Source organism: Dermacentor silvarum, chromosome 5, assembly GCF_013339745.2.
Source record: "Dermacentor silvarum isolate Dsil-2018 chromosome 5, BIME_Dsil_1.4, whole genome shotgun sequence".
Lineage (NCBI taxonomy): Eukaryota > Metazoa > Arthropoda > Arachnida > Ixodida > Ixodidae > Dermacentor > Dermacentor silvarum.
In genome coordinates this window covers 109,448,975-109,471,771 of record NC_051158.1, presented here as the reverse complement: position 1 = coordinate 109,471,771, position 22,797 = coordinate 109,448,975, and the positions used below count along the sequence as shown (strand labels likewise).

Sequence of the window (22,797 nt, the reverse complement as noted above, 5' to 3'; positions counted from 1 at the left end):
TAATGCACAAACGTACTTACGTCACCAAGCCTCAGGAACACACAACTTTATTTAGCGGCTGTCGAAGAGAGTGCAAGTTGCAATAGCCTGCAAATATTTCAGGACAATGCAGCTTACAGCAGCATTGCTACGCAGTTAGAACGTTCTTTGGTAGGTGAATTTTGCTACGTATACAATCTCGTCACATGAGGCGTCTTTCTTACATTCGAACGCACCAAGAACACACCAAGAACAAATGCCTGCCACGGCTGCGCAAATGGGTTATCGTAATATGCTGCATATAATACAAGTTTCTTTATTTTTTATTCCTATAATAACATATCGAAGGGGTGTGGCATGTGGTGTATTTGTGTACCAAACGGTTTTAGTGATCTTATAATGCACTTTGATGTGATAGGACAAAAAGGCAAGTGTTCGGTCCTATTTTATGCGCGGACAAATTATTTCAGCCCCCCCCCCCCCCCCCCCCCCCCCACCCACACACACACACACGCAGGGACGCCACTCCTGCCCTCACAACGGCCTTTAGTATTGCTACCTGATTCAAAATGCATGAGGAATTTTACGATGTGCGCGGTATTGTCCAGGACGCTTATAATAAAAAATCTTGGTTATGTTTAGATCCATTAGAATCCTTTGGAGTAACCGGCCCAGACAGTGAACCGGCCCAAGTCAATTGCTATACGTTTCTTCTACATTAAACCAAGACCAAATTACAGGAATATCACAGCCAATCCGGCATCAACGTTAATATATAATTCATTACTCATACCTCAAGGAATATTCCACCATTAGTCAATTAAAATTTCAGTTATACGCTACTTAACAGTGTTGTTGTTTTTTTCGCAATGTGTACATGCTTGAGTTGACATTCTTACATAGTTTTTTTTTTTTTTGTGTGCGTTTCCAAAGTTGCGTTCTACTGTTTACCTTTGCACTTACGTTAACCTTTTTATATACACATAGCACTTCGTCCGCTCCTGCCGTAACTATTATTTTTCTGCTTGTAAAGCATTAATAGGCGGTCTCACCCTGACAGTCCTTGATGTTGAGGCTATTTTTATGTATACTGCACATCCTGAAAAAAAAGAAAAAAAAAGATATCAGTGCTAATTCAAACACATCCACATGGTTCCAAATCAAAAGGCTTTACTTTGTCTTTTTCAGCCAGAAAGGCGCAATGCTAGGCTGTGTTGTCTTTAACACATAACTTGTGTTATGTGTTGGCTTCAACACACAACCGTGTTGAGGTTATAAGCTCTACACACGAATGTGCAGTTTATTTAAAAAGAAGAATGGCAGATAGAGCTCTAAAAATAAAGCCCCCTAAATCCTGGGCGAAATGCACCATGCATCACATGGGCTTCAAATAAAATCGCAACACTAACTCACTCGAGCTGTCTTGGAGTATGCGCGAATAAATTAAGCAAAGCGATCGCTATTTTGCTATCAGTCTTTTTTCTTCTTCTTTTTATTGTTAGGCGCAAAATTTCTCGTTTCGCCAACCTTCTCACCTTCCGAATCAACTTCCGCAAGCGGCCTCGCAACGTTAAGAGAACTTGCGCGGTGTCCCAGGTGACCTACAGGATTTGTCAGGCGCCTCGTATACGGGATGGAAAGGGGTCTGTTCGACTGAGGACAGGTTTCCATCAAATTACGAACGAAAGAGAATGAGAGAGAGGGGAGGAGGGGGGTGGTGATGTGCAGCGTCCGTGTTTGATGTCCTTCCGGGTGACGGGTTGTTCTATAGGTCGGAGGTGGCGTCGGCTGGGTCGTGCGGAAGTGATCATCTTTTCACCACAACGGCGCGACCGCGACATTGGCTGCCTGTCAATCACGCTGTCTCGCGTGATCTGTCTCCTCCCGAACCCTTTCCGCTCCGTACGTGTGTACGGAACGTTGCATTGTTCTGTGTCTTGTTGCCTCTTTCTTCTTCAGCATGCCGTTCTCGCCTTCCTCTTTGGCTTCTCGATCATCCACGGCTTCCGCTGCAACGGCTATAGCAATCATTGCCGCTTGAATGGATGGCTTTAACCCTTCAAGGACAAGACGTATAAATAACCAGGAAACAAATTTTATTTTCTATCTAAGTGTGAAGACACACCAAAAATAAGCATAATCGACAAAAAGAAAAAAAAATATTTTGCGGAAGTGTTTTTCAGCAATAGGGGGAAGACCCCGGGGCGGGAAATTGGAAGTGGGCTTCACTCCAAGCCACCTAATAAGGCTTCGTTTTCAACTTGCATAGACAGCTGTCATCATGTGTGATCCATAGGTGTACATTTCGTTTGCTTTACATTGCTTTACATCGCATGTGCGACACCAGTGCAGCTGGATGTCTTCTGACCACGCTTTCAAAGGACAGCGAGTCGCGTGGCAAAATTATTCTGCCTCGTCCAGTGTTCCTGCTCTAAACCAACAAATGACGCTTGCTACCTGTCACTCAGTGTTGGCCGAAGACATTCAGCCGGGAACTTCGTACTCAATACTGAAACTCAGCAAAAAAAAAAAATTCTCCTGGTACGCAAAACTCGTCAATAAAGGGTTTTAATGGCGGCGGTGATAGCTTTTTACGAGTGCCACTGTCCTCTGGCGATACTTTTGACGTGATATCGATTTCTTTAATGTAATTTGTTGTTAACCTTCGCGACAATGCGCGAAGGTTAACATCATCACTACTTATTAACATAATCACTTATGGCGCCCATGGACAATGGGGGACCCAGAAGTAACGAGAATAGTTTTTTTTATTCGCTTATTTCCTCGCACATTCCAAAGCAGTATTCACCTTCCAAGTACACTTCCCTCTGCGAGGCAACGTGCTTAATTCCCCGCCATTTTATTCATTGTTCAGAGCTGTTCGGCAACTCTTGCAGAGTGATGACCTTCGGTGTCTCCGTCGTTTTGTTCTCTCCGCATCCCAAGCGGATGTTATCGTCGCACGTCGTTTTGTGCCGGGCATCTCTGGTACACAGAAATTTCGGAGGGAACGGGAGGGGGGGGGGGGGGGCGGTGTGGTCTATCTTTACCGATTCAAAATTAAATAGGCCCCAGCCAGAAATACCTATATCGCACAAGGACTGTGCACTCTGCGTTATGACGTCATACTACTGGGGCCCGAAATTTCCATTGTCAAGCCGGGCATGACGAAAGAGCTTACGTCAGAATCGCCGCGGCTTACTCGGGGGCATCCGCCATTAGATTCTATGGCAGTCGGGGCAGGTAGCATGACGTCATGGATCTTCAGGAAGGCGTTGCCCGAGATGCCGTCGAAATCTGCGACGTACGTCGTAAATATGTGACGTACGTCGAAATCTGTGACGTGCGGAAATTTCAAGGCGGTGTCGCCACTCGCCTTTTGTGTGTACGTTCCTTTCTGCTTACCAACTCACTTGTCACGCTGTAATAGAACGCTTTTCGGTACTGTACAAGAATAATTTACTAGTCCCTTTAAGCTCTCGTTTCAGTCGATAAATGCGATAAAGAGTCGCGGAAGGAGGCAACTTTACAGGGGTGTACAAAGGACGAGGCAAGGCAACGTTGTCGTCCAATTTTTGTCGGGGAGTGCTGCACGATCAATGGTGCACGAGCCATTAGCCTGAGTTCCGCAGGTTGTGACGTTTTCTTCCAGCTATATACGTCGCGCAACCGCTTGATCACTTAACGTAAAAGAATGTTGACTGACCACCTGAGCTTGCAGTAAAAATAAAAATTTAAACAAACGAGCTCTCTGATATAAAAAAAAAGAAATTCCAAGAACGAACAGACCTTGATGCGGCCGTCATCGCGTTATCGACTCACGCGGCGGCAGAGGGACCAAAGCTCAAAAAAAGTGCAACGCCGTGCGCAGACAAAAAAAAAAAAAAAAAATCCCGCAAGAACGCTACTTGGTCAGCTGATTGAGTTTGACTAGTTTGAAAATGAATCACTTTGACAACTGAGTTTGAAAATGATCGAGTTGACAACTTGCGCGCACCGATCGAAGACGCTATTATTCTTCAAATGGGATGCCTAAACCAGACGCTCTAGGTGCTTGCTTGTTACCTTCCGTGCTTCGACCTCGTGCATGTTTTCTTCATTAGTACACAGTGTGTATGAGCCTAATTTGATAACCTTATCTTCTCTCTCTTTCTTTCACTCCCCCATCCCGCTCCCCACGTGAAGGGTAACAAACTGGACAAAGTCTGGTTAACCTCCCTCTCTTCTCTCTCTCTCTCTTTGATAAACTTTAACAGGAGCGATCACGATTTAGCAAGAAAAAAAAACGAGAACAATGTTCGGGGTAATCATTCATTGGCGTTTTGACTTCCAACGGTGAAATAGGTATGTCCAATTGAGGTTGGATGGATGAGGGTACACTTGTGCTACGTTTGACGTTCAGCCGGGATGGCCGTCTCAGCATTTTCCTTGAAACCCGTCAACCGCGTCATCATCTTAATATTATTATTCATGACGCCACTTTCTTGGCCTTCCGGCTCAATGTGGTTCAGTGCGGCGGCTTTTGCTCCCCGCTCAGTTGTCACCCATCGCAGCGCGACAACAGCTGGGACGCCTCTTCCTCCACTCACCCTCCAGCGGTTCACTGTGACGTGGGCACCCGCGGCGACTTCGCCGAAGAGCCGCTGAAGGGGCACCGACAGCGGGCCTCTTCACGGAACAGCGGCGGCAGGGGCACAAAAGCGAGCACGCAGTCACGTGAGCTAGGGGGCCTTCCTCTTCCCGAAAAAAAAAAAAAAAAGCGCGCCTCCGAGGTGTCACGCGTCTCCGAGCCGTTGATGCGGAACGCGTCAGTGAGACAAATTTCGATCAGCGCGGCGGCCTGGGGATGCGACCATACTGAGGCGCTCATCACGGCAGTTTATGAGCCGCCAATAATAACTTATCTCGTAAATGGCGCGGAAGGCTCCCGCCCCGAGTATTCATGAAACTAGGTAAGAGATCGCATCGATGAAACAATAGTAGCGCCGTAAGAAATAACGCTATCAGATTTTTGTACATTGCGCCGATTAGGACATCTAAAGCGGGACGCAATTGATGCGTTGGAGACGTGAAAGCGCCTTGATGTAGTTTGATGTAATTAATGTGCGTGTAGAGCATGACTATAACCGTGCGTACTTACATTCGGACACTTCTTGCTGGAAATAATTATCGAATCAATAAGCGATAGGGATGGCCGTGTCATACCCACATGTGTTCAAGCATACATCAACAGCTTTGTGGAAATTATTTTCGATCGTCACGTGGCTCCGCAAGATCTTTGTATTTGTGAGCGTATACTTTTATTGTTTGGAAACGCATATTTTCTTGTTTCTGCGTGTTCCCGCGTTCCCGAGTTTTGCGTTCCTAACCTTTCACTCATCAGAGCACCCGTGAGGGACGCGAAAAGACATCTCAACACCGAGAATCCTCGCCTACGGCGTCAACACTTCTCTAAAGTGTCCAAATTAAGCAGTAGCTATACACCGCCCACGGCTGCAGCTCCGCTCACTTGACCGGTGGTCTGGGAACATCCGCAAGGAACTGTAACAAAAAAAAAAAAAAAAAAGAAGGAGCACTCGAAGGCCAATTTGTCCTTCGCCCCTTTCTGGCCACAACCCCTTTTTCGCAGGTCCGCGTATAAACAGGGTGTTTCAGCGAACACTTTCAAAGTTTATTTAAGGTTACCTGTGGCAGATAGCCCAATTCTAGTTAATGAGCTGGCCTACTCAAAGAGGCGGACATTACTTGCACAAAAACTTGAAATGCATAATCGACTAATCAACAAAAAACATTAAGTTTTTAACTAATTACCTGATGGCCCAAATTGCAATTTACAAATTGCAGCCGTGTAGTTCGCAAGCTGATCCACTTGGAATTAATTCTCAGGATGACACCACTTTCGGATATTAATTCCCAAACTTTGCGGAGAAATGCATTGGCATTCCAGTTAACGTTGTGCTTCAATGCATAAGCGACGTTCTGTTACGAAACTAACTCGTTCACGCTTCGAGGAAAGTCCAGGACGTCGGCGTACAGGTCTTCGTGTCACTCCGTGCAAGCACGTACACTGGAAAACACTCTGAGACACGGCGTCGGGAACTACGGGGGAGTCCGACTCGCCGCCGCCTACCTGTAAACACGCGTTCGCTTAGGACAGGGACCGCGCTTGTGTACACACGGCGGAAGACGTCGCTTATGCTAAAAACAGCGGTGTCACCCCCATGCGCCGGCTGTCAAGATGGAAAGGAACGATTTTTTTTTTCTCTCTTCCGAGGCGCCGCGAAGTGACGTGTCCCGCTAGTGAGACACACGCGACGAGACGCCTAGCTGTGTTTCGTGTGTGTGGGGGAGGCGGCAAGCGATGACACTTCGAGCGCCGAGTCACGGCTGCCTTGCTTTTGGGCCAGTTGGCAGGGAACGGCAAGGGTTCGCGGAGCGTTGAGGAAGTGGCAGTTGGAAAGACGCGGCGGCGGTTGATGTCAGAGACTTGAGGCGATGCACCCGGAACGGCGCAGGCAGGCCAGCGTGGGCATATGAAGCATGTGTATACCGCGTGATGGACGTTCAGCAATCTTGCCGAGGAGCTCGGTCTTGCAGCGTTACGCCTCGAAGCAAGATTTCGTGGAGAGAGAGAGAGAAATTTGCTTTAAAAAGATAGGCGGGGAGGTCGACCTGAGGTTGACTCTTCTAGCGTGCTACGTATTCTGCGTCGGGATGAAAGACCGGGAGAGAGAAAGAGTTTTGCGAGTGTTGAAGATGTGTGCATAAAAGTGCGAATATTTATAAATACGAGGGTTCTTAGCCTGGGCTGCTTGGTTTACGTACGTTATGGCAAAACAGCGCAGACTACGCGACTTTCTTTTTCCTTTATCTTTTTCTTTCGCCGCTAGTCGTTGAGGGTACTTTGACACGATTCGTCGACGAAAAGCGTAGTAAAATAAAAACTTTATTTTGACCACACAAAAACTAAAACCTCGTCAACGTCATCTGCGCCCACCTATATAATGTTGAGCCTTGGCTGAGGACCATAAGGGGAAGTCCTCACAGACCAGGAACTCAACAGCATACAGGTGGGCACAGACGACGTTGACGAGGTTTTCGTTCTTGTGTGGTCAAAATAAAGTTTTTATTTACTACGCTTTTCGTCAACGAATCGTGTCTAAGTGCCCTCCACGACTAGCGGCGAAAGAAAAAGATAAAGAAAAAAGAAAGTCGCGTCGTCGATTCGTCGGCGAAAAGCGTAGTCAAATAAAAACTTTATTTGACCACACAAAAACGACAACCTCGTCAACGTCATCTGTGACCAACTATATAATGTTGAGTTCCTGGTCTGTGAGGACTTCCCCTTACGGTTAACCTCCCTGCCTTTCCTCTTTCTTCAGTCTCTCTCTTTCTCTTGTCCGTCACGCGAAAACCACCGAGGCACCATTGGTGTCTCGTGCAGTCGTCGCCGTCGTATCCTCGCTGTCGTTATCTTCCTCGTGCATCCTCGATTAACACCTCCGTGCCTTTCATTGTCTTCCATCTCTCTCTTATAAATGTTTTAATGCGACCAAAGATTTATTGTATCGCGTGCCTTCGACAACAGGGAAACGGCGACTGTCGTTCGCTCGTCCGCCCCTTTCAGCTCAGCCGTCGACGTGCTCAAAGAGTGACCGAGCTCTGGACAAGGTCGACAACCAACGAAACTGGCACTGCGCATGCCTAGAAAACAAGAACAATTCCAGGCTGAGTGGCCTGACGCCTAACGTCCAGAGGCAGGCTTAAACACTCGCCACGCAAACGAGGGGGAGCGGTGGAAGTTACGCCTAGCAAAAAAAAAAAAAAAAAAAAAAAAAAACGGCACCCAATTCCCCAGAAAAGTTATGCACGTTAATTTCGCAGTGGTGGCGTCTCGGAGATGTACGCAAACGACGCATCTGCTTGCAACATGACAGCTCGATCGACGAAACCCTATAGAGACAATATCATCGATGTCATGGTTCGAAGCTCAGGCCAGAGTTCGAGTGACATATGTAGGCATGCAGAAAAGGTGAATAACAGTCTACACGTCTGCGCACATTGTTAGGCAACCTGTCAAGCTTTAGCACTCGTTCTCAAGGAGCAGGAAGACGTAAGTGGACGCCTCCCTTGTATAGTTGTATATCGCGGGATAAAACCAACCAGAAAAATACGTATGAAACAAAATTGTAAATGCAGGATCATATAGCACGGCAAGCAGAGTAACAAAACGGTTATATACCTTGTGTTTTTTTTTTGTGCGTTTTTCGGGGTACACAAGGAATAATAATCAAGACATCGTTGAGGGTCTTCTACGTAATGCACACAATTTGCAATCACACGGATGCGCAGGCTACAAAATCCACCGAACTGAGTTCTCCACTCTTGACAGCTGCGCAGGTGGTCCTTCCCTACCACCCTAACGTGTTCCGACGAGGGCGTCAACCTATCTTACGTTTGGAAGCGCAGAGCTACCAGAGCGTTTGTGCGCACTTCCGTCTACCCTAAGTAACTAAACTTTTTAACCTCACACAGACTGTCCACCCGAAGACATCTGCCACAATCTCCCCCCTCGGCCTTCGGCTGAGTCTAAGCGGAGGGAACCGCCTTCCTCACCAGCGCCGACAACAAAGCCAACTATATACCGCTATTTCTTCACTCCGCGGGACGGGAGCAGGCCAATTGATGCTAACCAGACCGGACCGCGCGCGAAGATCTCGATCCCGTCGTATACTCGGAACACGCCGGTAAACAACCCAAGCTCTGCGAAAGAAGCGACCCCTCCGACGAGGAACGACAACGGGAAGCATATATCGGTGCACAATGGTTGAGTTCCAAAGGCGGCGTCTCGGCCTGGTGTCGGCCCTCCCGCCGACCATCTTTTCTTTGGAGAGACCGCCTCCTCTTCCGCTGGTCTGCTGTACAACACGTGGGGCGGGATCAGTCGCACGCGGAGCGCTCAGCTTAGGACCCAGTGCGCTGCCGTATCTCTGCCGGCCATCGAAAAAAAAAAAGGACACCCCGCGTCTGCAGGGGTCTGCGGACAGCTGTGCGTTGTACGGGCTCGGACGCCCACAGTTCATGAAGGCGAGCGCTGGCCACCTGCCGTCCGCACGGTCCGGCACTGACCATGTCTCCTTGAAGGAGATGTTCTCGATTTTTCTTCTTGTTTTCTTTTTCTTCCTCTTATTCATCTTCTCTTTTTTTGCGTTAACTGCAGGTATTGGACCTCGAATAGCTAGAAAGATTACCTGCAAGCCCCAAGCACCCTAAATAATTTACTACATAATAGCTTTTCTACGAAGCAGTTTCGGTTTCGTTTCCCTGGAGGTGTGTATACGTATATATAATGACGTCATGAAGCATACGGCGGTCACGTGGGAGCGGCACATTTGGCACTAGCTCGCGCGACTCCTTCCGTTGTCTGCTATACTACCATTGTCAGTATACATGTACGTATTATATATATATATATATATATATATATATATATATATATATATATATATATATATATATATATATATATATATATATATATTGTGACTTATGCGTATAACACCGCTACACAGTCTACGACGGGCTTTTCACCATTTTTCCTTTTATATGGCCGTGAACCATCCTCCACACTTGACACAATTTTACCGTACCGCCCGGACACCTCCGAATTCAGTGCAATTTCTGATGTCACCCAGCATGCAGAGGAGTGTCGTAAGCTGGCCCGCTCGTTCACGCCCGACAGCCAAGCCCTCCAGAAAGATCGCCGCGACACCGATGAGCGGGTGCAGAGTTTCGCCGCTGGATCCCTCGTCTGGCTCCGAATACCTTTCAACTCTCCTGGCCTCACTCCCAAGTTTGCTGCCAAGCACCACGGGCCATACCGCGTCATCGAGCGCCGGTCTCCCGTCACTTATGTCATTGAGCCGGTCAAGCCCTCCTCGGACAAGCGCCGTCTCGGTCGCGACACGGTCCACGTCAGCCGCCTCAAGCCGCATCACGACCCTCTCATCCTTGCGTCCCCTTGAGTCGCCAGGATGGCTCACCTTCGCCGCCGGGGTTATTGTAGTGAAGAAGGACAGGGAGCAAGCATTGGTGGGGCGCTCTCATAGATGTAGGGCGCGAGCGCAGATCACGAGCTCTTGGCGCCGAGACCGTTGCGCTCTTGCGACGGTACTGGTTTTTCGTCTGCCGCTTGCCGTCAGTAAATCTCCTTATCAATATATATATATATATATATATATATATATATATATATATATATATATATATATATATATATATATATATCCGTTCTTTTGCGTGCATGCACGCATAGGAGTAAACTTGCAGTTCGGCCTCATCTTAATGAGGCCGCTGCGACCGAGAATATAACCCGTGACTTAGCACTCGCTCCCGTCGGCTACCTCGCGTCTGGATGCTACTCGTGAGGGAAAAAAAATGCAGTGTTCAGAGTTTCGCACACGGCGCGAAGCAAGCGACTGCCACGTACTTCTACTCGAGAATCCTTCCGACTCCTGCTCTTTGTTCTCGGAGAGCACACATGCGCGCTCTCAGACAATGGCCTTTGTCGGTGACTCTCTGCACTCGCGTACAGGCCCCATTAACAACTGCGTATTACGAATCCCGAAAAGTCAACTTGCGTAAAGGCGCAAGCAGTGAAGAGCGTCGTTTTCTTGTTCTTGCCACGGACACATATATCTATAGGATCGAGAAAGGACAACGGATGAGGTTGTTGTCACAAAAAACTCTAGCCTAACAGACGAGTGACGAACTCTCTCAAGGAAGTTACTGCAGAGACGAACTATGAATACATGTGTCTGTCTAGCTTTTCTATTGCATATATGTAACTAGTTATCTTCTATACTCTGTCCTGTCTGCTATCATTTCTCCCTGTCCTTTGACTACCTACCACCACCAACTACCTTTACTACCTTACTACCAAGGTGGATTGAGGTTGGCTGTACAAGTAGCTGTAGTAATACAAGTGGAAGCAGTAGAGTAGTAGATTAAAGTGAATGAAGGTAAATTAAGGTGCATTCAAGTGGATTAAGGTTGGTGCAAATTAGAGCAAGGTAAATTAATGTGGATTAAAGCAGATTAATGTGGACTAAGAGTGGTACAAATTAAAGCGAGGTGGATTAAGGTGAATGAAGATATAGTTGTGAAGGACACGTGGCAATGTATGAAGTCACGTATCATGGACGTCACCACTTAATTAGAAAAGTCATAATGCTTTAACATTCAAGTCATGTAAGGAGTCTTGAGTGACTGTCAGTTTTATTCAGTTTTCTATGTATATAAACGAACAACTAATTACTACTGCTGGCAGCCGTTGCCGAAAGGCGAAAGGTACGCATTGATTTCTTGAAAAGAAACGATGCAATGTCGCAGCTCCCTGCCGGGTAATATCAGCTCGCTCTTCTGTTATCAGTTTTGGATTTTATTGTATAGGCAAACGAAAGCGCACTTCCTCAGTGCCCGCTCTCGCGTACTTCGATCCCCTGAAACGTCCGAGCAGTTTCTTCAAGCAGCCAACCTGTAATCCGGGAGTCACGTGAGCAAGCGAGTTAGCGGATTGAATGAAAGAGTGCTCGTTATAACGCAGCGATAACGCAACTCCATCCCACTTTCGAAGACCACTCTCTTCAACAGAGCGCTTCGCTGGACGAACACCTATTACCGTCTTGGTCTCAACGCTTCCGCGATGTTCCGCTTGGTGCCGCTGCAAGCTTCTTTTTTCTCACTTTTTCTGCATTATGACGGCTGTTCGAGCAATTCACCTGTGAGACCCCGCACGTCGTTTGCCCCATAATCTTCCCTTCCAAAACAAACACGCGATTATCTGGAGCCACGTTGCATGCACGGAGCACCGAGGCCACCTTACTGGGCCACAAGTCCTCAGCGCACACCTTGAAGTATACAGCCAGCCGACAGGACCCGTATTGTCCACCGAAGGCCTCCGCCAGCATGTCAAGAGCTTTACATAGATTGCGTCGATCCCACAATAAACGAAAGTGCTGGGGCGTGAGAGCAGGTGGGGGGTTGAACGTCTCCCTCCCCCCCCCCTTTTTTTTAACACGAAAGTGTTTTATTCCGGGGTCCACCAAGACTTCACTGACGTATTTCCGTCACGGAAATACGTCATAGAACATAATACAAAGAAAGAAACCAGAAGAAAAAGTTCCACAAACATGCAAAATTTGGGAATCGAACCCACGACCTCTCGGTCCGCGACGATAGATCGCCGAGCGTTTAACCCATTGCGCCACAAACGCATTCGCAGAGAGCTACACAGACGCGCCTTATATATCTAACACTCCTCCGTGTACCCGCGCTCTTGCTCGGGGCGGTGCCGCCGCCTACGAGCAGAAAAGAGAAGTACTGCATTATGACACTAAAGCCCGGGATACATGGAGCGAACTTTCTCGACGAACTTCACGCGTCAAGTAACGACGCGGCGACACGACGCAGGATGTTTGCTGTGTTGCAATACATGCGGCGAACGCCGCCGCGCGTTGGCCGCCGTGTTGGCGGCGGTCCCGGCCGCCCGCTTCGAACTGAATTTGGCGTTGTCCTTGTAGAATTCACTTAGTTGGAAGCAAATGACTGCGTAAACGGCTTTCGCTTAGTCTCAGGCCGCTTCGACGACAGAGTATTATGGATAACCTTGAGTAGTTTTCGAGATCGCTTCTCGTTTCGAACGCGTCTAAGCCTAGCGAAAGAAATATCCGATGCCAACGTCATCTATCGGGGAAGTCGGGAGATAGGCATGACGACAGCATGTGGCCTCTGAGATCAGAAGATTTCTGTTGAAGGTTGTTGTAGAGAGCTTGCACTGCTTGTCTGTTTCCTCGCAGATCAGCGGATATGGGATGTACAAATACAACGCGATTCCTGAGAGATCATACTAGGAACTACTCAATCGGTGCAGAGACATGCAGACACGGCAACACCAACGCGATTGCAGACGACGCGAAAAGGCGCGCGCGCGCGAAACACCAGCATGCATTGCGACCGGAACTAGTGCCTCCTGATTGGCTGTCGTCCACCGCTGCGCGCTAGACGCTTCCGGCGGCGGCGTTCGCCCGACGAAAATGTTTGGACAGGCAGATCGGCTGCGGACGGCAAATTTCTTGACGCCGGCCGTCGGACGTTCGCCGCCCGACGAAGTTCTTCGCTCGGACGCCGGTTATTCGCTCCATGTATTCCGGCCTTAACGCGCACCGACAGTGAACGCTTCGGTGGTCTCAGCACTACGACGCCTCGATGCCAGCATTCGAAGGGACGCTGGCATCAAGAAGCACTACCAACGCCACCTAGGTGGCGTTCACCGTACTCAGCACAGCGGAGCGTGGCCTCCGCAATTAGCTCTGAAAATGTTTCTGAAGTTGATCGCGGAGGCTGCAATTACGACGCGCTGTACGCGCTGATTTGACTCGGTGACGATTCAGTTACGTGCTTTGTCTTGCGCGTTGTATTAGTGTGTCAGTTACGTGCTTCGTCTTTCGCGTTGTGCTAGCGTGTGCAGCGTAGTGCAGCTTCCATATGCACGACGGTTGCTCATGGTCATCGACGTTGGTAGTCGTGATGGAGGAGACGTGCCACCAGGCGTCAGCGTGGGTGCATCAACGCCTAAGGGCGCTTTAGCCACAAAACACCAATAGACATTATATATCAATGTGCAATAAACATTACACTACTTCTGTGAAGACACGTTTCACTTTCGTGTTCTATACCGATTCCTATATAAGAGGGATCAACCACATTTTTTTTTTCATTCGCTTGTATTCCTTCACAATTTGAGGGAGTCGTGTAAGGAAGCACGCAGCACTCAAATAACGTGCGCAGTATTTAACGTTAACAAATGAAAAGGGACACGGAGGACGAGGCAGCTTCCTGTTGGGAGAGAGTGGTGTTCCCGTGGAAGCCAAGTGGCCCTATATGTATATGTAAGCCATTGGACAAGCCCACTTCACCCACCTCGAGTGGTGGGGGAAAGGGGGCACACACAGAGCACGTGCAACTTCGCCTCTCTCACTTTTTTTTTCTTTTTTGTTCGAGTGGATAAGCTGGGAATAGTACCTATATAAACGGGGAAGGAGGAATCTGGGGACAGTTGAATGCCAAGCGGCTTCCCTCAACATCATTGTCTCCCTCCACTTCTCCTCCCCATGCCGTGCCCTCCCGTAGTTCTTATGTGGCTGCCGTTTCTCCGAGTACCGTATCCACTGGTGATGCTGTAGGCATGACGCTGTTATTTCAGCATGCTCCACCTATTTAGCATACCGAAAATGTGAGGAAGCGTATCTTGGAGATTGATCTCGATTAATACTAAGCGAGGTACACCAAGAAACGAAAGTATACTTGTCGTTCTGTGTATAATTCAGCGCTGGAGCTTGTGCTAAGTGAGCATCAGATGGACAGAGCGAGTACGTGCTTCAGCACTTGTCCATGACAACAAACACACAGTTAAGGAAACACTTATCGGATAATGAAGTTATATAACTGTAACATTTCTTCGCATGTTTGTCAGAATTAGGTGGCTGATAAAATCAATTGCGCATACATTTATGCTTCACCAATATTATCTGTTGGCCTTTGTGGCATATTTCAGCCACTTATCAATGATTAAGTACTAACTGCGTGTTCCCTTTAACAGCGAACAATAATGTACATGCACTCGCTATTGCACTATGTAATCATCGGACATCTATCGCAGTACGCTGTCACCGTAGGCACATTTCTATCCAATCATTGCTAAGCCTCCAACCTTCGCCTTATCACATTAGACAACAGGACTATAGGCGTCAAAACACTTTGGTTGTCAGACCGTTCAGCATATAAAGCGAAAATGACTGCCTATTTTTCTTTTTGTCTAACGCAGCTTACGCTCTTCATTGATTACGAAATAGGCCTTCGCCCTGGTGGCCATTCTTCCCGACCAAGAGTAACTCGGTGCTCCGCACGCATTGCCTTTGACGATCAGATACGCCAAAGTGGCCAGAATGAAAAGGAATGAGCGGGCCGATTGGAATCGCGTAAACACGGTATGCGAGCCGCTGGGTGCCAGGATTTCAATGCAAGCGCAGGCACCCCCGTAGGAGGCCATCACAATGGCGCCCCGCTGGTTCGAGCCATATGGCCGTGCTCTAGGTTCCCACTGCCCGCGGCTTCGCGCGCTCGCTGACAGGGGCCGCTCGGCTCGTTTCCGGCACGCGTTTCCCCATTGGTTAGTTTCCTATTTCGCGGCGACGTTTCGGACAATCGGGTCGCTCTCCGTAGTGTGTATAGTGCCGTCCGGTGCATAGCGTCCCGCTGTCACGCTGAACACCACGCACCTGGCCGTTATGTCGCGCATTCTTTGCAGCCGTATACTGCATGCTGTCGAGCGTGTCACGTGTCTACTACGTGCTGTTCGTACGAGACCAAAAAAAAAAAAAAACATTTATGTACACCCGACAATGAGATCGCTTGTTAGGGAGAACGTATAGGAACGGCTGTTTCTTGAAAGCTCGTCAAATGCTTGCTTGCGGAAAAATAACCATCCCGTGCTTGACCGGTGAGGCCTTTCAATCCATGCTGGCCTTCTTTGATCCGTCGTCTTATTTCAATGCGTTTTCGAAAGGATGTTATGCTACTTGTATTACTACTGCTGGTAGTAGCAATAGCAGTACCATTGCTGCTTAGTGTTTCTGCTTAAATTCCTACTACTGCTGCTCCTCATTCTCCAATCCCCTGCTACTCCTACTGCCACCTATAATATACTCTTACTTGTATTACTGATACTAGTAGTACAACCACCACCCCACTACGTGTTCACGAAAGTCAACGTTTCTGACACAATTGGTTCACAGCACACAGTATTAGTGAATGATGCTGAAGCTGCGCTAAAGAGTATTTGCTCGGCTGCGTGGCAGTAGCTATTTAACCTAACACATAAAGATAGCCGGATATGCTGCAGTTTGCGAGTGGTACCGCTGCTTTGGGTATACCACGTCTCTAAAATTCGAATCCAGTAGGTACATATAACTGGCGAACTACATCGTACATTGGCGCATTGGCGTTCAATGCATTTCTTCTCAAAGTTCGGGAATTAATATCTCCAAATTGGTGAAATCCTGAGAATTAGTTCCAAGTGGACCCGCCTTGCCAACTCCACGGCTAGAATTTGTATATTGCAATAGGGGCGTAAGTTAATTAGTTAAGAAATATAATTAGTGAATTTTTGTTAATTAGTGTATTATGCATTTCAATTTTTTGTGCAAGTAATATTCGTTTCTTCGAGTAGACCAGCTCATGAACTAGAATTGTGCTGTCACCGGCAACCTCTGAAAAATTTTGAAAGCGTTCGCTGAAGCACCCGGTATACGTACGCGTATGTAATTACTTCTCTCGGAAGGACATTCGTAGCGAGTCACTCAGTGACAATGATCGAGACACTCACTGCGGGCCTTGTAATCGTCATCAGCCTACTTTTTAATGCCCCAGCTGCAGGACGAAGGCCTCGCCCAGCGATCTCCAATTACCCCTGTCTTGCGCTAGCTGATTACAACTTGCGCCTGCAAATTTCCTAACTTCATCATCTGACCTAATGTGCTACTTCTCCATATTTGGTCATAAACGAAGTTGTCATAAAAGTCGCACACAGCGGCTCCCTGCTTGCCACCCGGTTAGGTCTGACCATTTAACAGATTCAGCCACAAAATGCCATTTATTTCCACTGTGTACTTTTTCTGTGTCGTTAATAATTTCTCGACATTTTTTTTCTTCTCTCGCGGCCTATTCTTTCAGCGGGAAACCATTACTCGCGAATTTCTCCCGCGCATTTATTAATCTTCTCGAAGAACGCGCCAAAGAATACAAAATACAAAAGGGTTAGCCGCCACTCGAACGGATGACAATGTTTCTCCCACTATTTCTTTACGCCACCGAGAAAGATGGAAACCAACTAAATAATCCTCAGAAAAGGGGCGGAGGAGGGAAGACGTGTAATCTCGCCGAATGAAAAAAAGAACCGCACATCGATCAAAGGGTAAGCGTCTCCACGCACAAACACACAAAGCACGTGTGCTCCATGCGCTGTTGCTCCTTGCGCTGCTGCTCCCTGCGCTGTTCCCGTCTCGTGCGGCAGACGGGAACAATGTATGCCGACACACACACACAGAGGGCCACTTTTTTCTATTGTGCGATGCGCGCCCGTCTATGGGTGTTCGATTGTTGCCACTTCCTCGGATGCCGAGGCGTCGGTCTGGCCGGTCGGGGCTGTTGCTTCGCATTGTGCACGAATGTCTGCAGCCCACAGCAGTCAATGACACGCGACTCCATCCACAATCCCACCGACCGACCGACCAACCCCCTCTTCTCTTTTCAAGGACGGCCATAAATTTATGACCCTAATGGGACAGAGCGTTGAGCGGGGTTCGACTGGGCACCGAGGAAGGGCCATACGTTTCTCCCCCGACCGCAGAATATCGAACACATTCAATGCACTTCCAGGGGAGCTAAAAAAAAAAAAAAAAAAAAAAAGAAGCAGGGAACGGCGGCAACTCCCATGGCTCTCGTCTGGGTCCTTTGCATAGTATGTGACCGCGAAGAGGAGGGGGGGGGGGGGGGGGGGAGGAGGACGGGACGCCCTCTTCTGCAAAGGATAAGCAGTCCCTTAGCGAACTCCTGCCGTGCTGTGTTTGTATGCACGCTGAATCCTGTTTGTTCGTATTATTGCGCATACTCTCGTGTCTATTTGAGAGTGTCTTGGTTTTCGTTGCCCTTTATATAGCGGGGCCTCCCTCATTTTCTTGGCAGCGGCGCAGTTCGCGTGTCCGTCGGCAGGTCGCAGCTTCCTATGTTGGACGGATGAGACAGTTAGGGTGCTCGTGGCCTATTCTCTATTCCTTCTCTCCGAAAAACAAAACAACAATATGAACAAATAAAGGTTTAGTGTTGACGCATGCGCACACGATCCCCCTTCGGTCACTCGCCCCCGTTTGAGAAGCGTGTTTACGTAAAGGAAAAAAAAAAAAAAAAAAGGCTAAGGCGAGCGGTTCGAGTGTCGCTGAAAAGTTTGTGGTTTCCGCCGTATTCACAAACCAAACTTATCCTTATACTTATGACTTAAGTCACCGAACAGCCCTTAACGCGTTTCAAGAACCAACCTTATACTTATCGCAGAACTTTTCTCCTACTTATCGCCGTGATAAGTATTTAAGGCTTGGTTAAGGTAGCCTCCGACCTACCTTAACGCTCACTTGTAAGCAAACAAAATGGCGGCGATGGACGACAACTTCGCGGAGTTTGTTAACTATCTCGACCGCCACGAAGAAACATTGAGCGGGGCAGCGTTTTCATACGCGTCACCGCCACGGCGAGTGCCCAGGGATCGCTTGAATCCCATGGAAGTGTACGACGAGTACGAGTTTTTGTGCCGCTTCCGATTCAGCAAAAGTGCCGTCCAGCAGCTGCTCGCTATGCTGCCTCTGCGGGATAACACCGATGGACGTGGGCTCCCTGTGCCGCCTCTCCTGCAGCTGCTCATCACGCTACGTTTCTATGGAGCCGGCACATTTCAAATTGTGACCGGCGACCTAGTGAATGTTTCCCAGCCGACGGTGTCGCGGGTGATCGAACGCGTATCCACTATGATCGCCAGGAGTCTCTTTCCTGCGCTTGTGAAGTTCCCCAGCGCTTCAGAAGTGAGCGGTGGGATGCAAGCATTTTACCGGATTGGGAAGTTTCCCGGTGTTAGCGGGTGCATTGACTGCACCCATGTGCCAATTAAGAGCCCCGGTGGTGACCACGCCGAGGAGTACCGTAACCGGAAAGGATATTTTTCGATAAATGTCCAGGTGAGTACCCGTTTCAAATATTGCAGCCGCGGTTCGAAACTGAAATGCAAACATAAGCGGTATAGAATGCCGCTGGTAGTACGACCTTGTAATTGTAACAAGTCACACTGAATAAATTACGACGCGGTTTTACACCGCTAGGCTACATCTGTGCTACGACAGTTGTCGAAGCTTCGACTTTACTAGCAGGTTAACAGCTGCACCAACGTCTCGCACTTCGCCGAAATGCAACTACCGCAGCCAGCACTTGAACCCGCGACATCGTTAAAGTCAGCTTTGTCGGAATACAGCGATGTTATGCGGCGAAGATTGTGCCATGTATTTTGGTGAAACATGTACAAGCAGTAAAAAAGTGACACGCGTTCCTTCATTATATACGCTCGCACGTACCACCGGAGATCACGCGACGGCTAGGTTCTTTGCATCACCCACCCCGCGGTGCGACATGCAAAATTTTGCACATTGTAAGCTAATGTACTTGGGTCAGGACGTATAGTCGACATTGGACTACATAACTCTACAATAGAGTTACAAATTTACAAGGACGCAAGTATTGGAGCTCCCGCTTCTATTTTAGCACTCTGGGTTTTTGACATGTTTCAAAAAGTGTATTTTGTACAGTCAACATGACCTTTATTGTACATACGACTAAAAAAAGTCAACTAGCCTATCTGTTAAGAATATGATGCCACCATAAAATTCTCACCTGTACAGAATTGCACAATTACATTTTGGATACCGCCTTTACTAGTTTTATTCACACCTCGTAATTCATTATTCTTGTACCATTGACAAGCCATTCTCATCGCCTTGGCACTCTTGGCCACATCTGGCAATTACGCCAATAAACTCTAGTAATCAATTTTCAATAATCATTAACAAAACTGTTTTACAGGGAATCACGGGGCCTGACCTACAGTTTTATGATGTAGTGGCTAGCTGGCCAGGGTCTGCCCATGACAGCAGAATTTTTGACTGCAGCCGTGCTAGAGTACTGTATGAGACTGGGATCGTCCCCGGCATTCTGCTTGGGGACATGGACTACGCCTGCAGGCCATACCTCATGACTCCTCTTAAGGATCCTGCCCAAGGCAGCCCAGAATACAGGTAAGCTAGTAAATTTCTACGAAGCAGTGTTTCTGAATATACAAGTTTATTTTCAAGGCACAGCAGCTTATGTGAACATGCAAGGTTAGACAACAGCCAATGCAAAATTGAAACACTTTCTATTTGGACATATTCAAGGATGTTCTTGCGAATGATTTCATACACTCAAAACTCAGAGAAATGTGTATAAGACAAAAAAACAACACCGTTTATATAACATCAAAAGCAACTGATCTTTTCTCTCACGGCCAATGTTTTCAGATTGCGAACAACACATGCAAACGCAAAAAAAAATCAACTTTGTTTCAGGTACAACAAGTCGCAAGCCAGAACCAGAAACAGCGTGGAACGCGTGTTTGGTATCTGGAAGAGGAGGTTCCCATGCCTGCAGATGAAACTGCAAATTGAGACGGACACCTCACTCACAGTCATCACAGCATGTGCGGCACTTCACAATTTGAGCAGAATTTTGCGTGACCCATGCCCTCCCAGTGTACCGCCCCACACTGCACCCAGCGTTCACCAGCCTGCACCAGCGTTGCCGAATGGACAGCCGCAGATGGCACTTCAAAACTCTGATGGCTTTAGAACCCGTTTGCGTATTATTGCAAATTATTTTTCATAAATGCATGACATTATATTTCACTTTATATTGTTTTTGAAAAGATAAGAAATATAGATAGGTAGGTACGTTCAAATGATGGAGGTCAGGTGGAGAAATTATAAGCAGTAATAAGGTTAAAATGGTAACAAACAAAACCGAGCGCTAAAGTGAAATACAAAAAAAGGAGAGCACTATGCGAGACTCGTGCCATGCAATGCTTTCTTTGTCATTTGTCTCAGTGCAGTTTTGTGTGTAACTGACTCGAATCCAACAAGTCCAAATAGTGGTCTTGTATCTATACAATACAGCCTACGTCAGCTTTAACCTGTCATAAATGTAAAAGTGAAACAATTTACCCCTCCAGACTGCAATTAGTTGTATTGATTGAAAAGTTACTTTCACTGCATTTCTTATACATTCAGAATCATAAAAAGCTTACAGTTGCAGAATAGATTAAATTTTCAGTTCTTTAGCAAGTTTTCAAGTTTACAGGAAGTGGATGCCATGCGAAAACTCACTACAGGATCAACTATTTCATGTCTACCTGGCTTGAAAAGCACCTATCCAGCCACTCGAAAATTGTGCCCAACGCAATACATTGTCCGACGCAATACATTGTGAAAAACAGTCAAAGAAGTGTGCCTGCTACATACAGTGACATACACCAAGCAAGATACCCAACCATCTACCTTAATACACATTTTAATAAAACATTTTGCATATTCCATCTCCTGTTTTCAAGCCATCCCAAGCATCGGCGCCACCGACACTCGCATGGTCAGAGTGTGCACGTACATGCACAGCACGAGCAACACAACAGCAGTGACTGCCCGCACTTTACCAGGCCCTTCCTCTAATTTGGCCAACACACCGTCGAGCCACACCACAACCATTCTAAAGGCAGCTGTTCGTTGCGGAATGACGAGAGTACTAACATACACAGTTGGCACTTGTGCGCGGCTTATTTCTTAGTTTTTCTTGTCAAACGCTTTTGCAGCTGTTTGCACTAATACCACATAACCGCTGCCAAATTTCAGACCATTTATAAACCTGTTGGATATGCTGCTCCCCACCCCCCCACTCAAAGTGATGCTATGCACTTTTGAATGTAACAAATGCAAGGCAAGGAGCTAAACGTATGTAACATTTCTGTTATTTACATGCTCAATGACATCCCAATTGCACAACAGAATATTAAGCGATACAGTTGTCATACTCAATTGATTTGACGCGGTTAGACGTGATAACCATGTACAAATCTCTGAAACTGGTGGTGCAAAACATCATGCCTGTGTTTTTGAGGAGCCAAGCATTAAAAATATTATTGTTTGCACATGTGTCTATGGGGCACAACAGCAATGTTATCAGCATGCTTTGCACAGAGTAGAATAAACAGCACTCATCCTTGTTTCACAAATTTCTCAACATGGTATCTTCTGTTGCATCCAGATTAATGCATACCTCAAGCTCGATGTTACAGAAGATTTTGCCGCTGATTTGTTACATTATCGACATCGAAATGGAACTACCATGCCATGGCCAAACGCTTCTTCTCGAATCCTCGTTCAAAAACATAGAAGAAACAATGAGTGGAACACATATGAATCTGACAAAGCGTGTAAGCGCCAGTACTTCCTCAATGCACCTTCTGCAGGCAGGTGGACGAGAGCGGATGGCAGGCTGCACGCCCTGAAAGACTTGTAAACTTTTCGACAAGCCCGTCAAGGCAAGGCATTCCAAACTCACTCATCGAAAAGCTCACATGTTTTTTCAAGACATCTAGCTAGCCATCCTCCCTTGTCCGCCCAGGTGCGGAGCGGATGACACATTAAGCAAGAAGAAGACTTAAATGCATGAGGTTTCCTCGTGATGACCATGAGCTTCACATGAAACTTAATGGCTGCAAAACAACGTTGATGTCTACAACTGACATTTCTTAACCCATTCATGCGCTGATGCTGCAAATACAATGTGAGGACCACAAGAGAGACAGACCACACAGCTACAATGTAAAGAAACTGGCAGTACTTCAGTGGCTATGGTGCGGGGCTGGAAACTCAAGGTCACAGGTTCGATCCAAGCTGTGGTAGCCAATTCATTCTGATGGCGCTGGAATGTGAAATTGCCCGTGTACTTAGATATTGAGGCATGTAAAAGAACCATCTTAAAATTTTTGGACTCCCACTCTATGGCTGCCTCATAATCAAGAGGTGGTTTCAGCATGTAAAACCCTAAAATTTCTGTTATTTTCATTAAGACACCTTT

The 22,797-nt window shown here is 47.4% G+C and overlaps 1 protein-coding gene across 1 annotated transcript; it reads left to right on the top strand.

Moving 5' to 3' along the window:
* Positions 1–18,248: 18,248 nt before the first annotated feature.
* LOC119454322 (putative nuclease HARBI1) lies at positions 18,249–19,451 on the top strand. Its single transcript, XM_049668025.1, has 2 exons — positions 18,249–18,821; positions 19,443–19,451. Exons 1-2 carry the CDS (start codon positions 18,249–18,251, stop codon positions 19,449–19,451), a joined length of 582 nt encoding a protein of 193 aa, XP_049523982.1.
* The last annotated feature ends 3,346 nt before the right edge of the window (positions 19,452–22,797 follow it).

What these genes read in the sequence shown, in the direction of transcription:
- LOC119454322 (XM_049668025.1), top strand. Translation starts at nt 18,249, where the DNA reads ATGGACGACAACTTCGCGGAGTTTGTTAACTATCTCGACCGCCACGAA.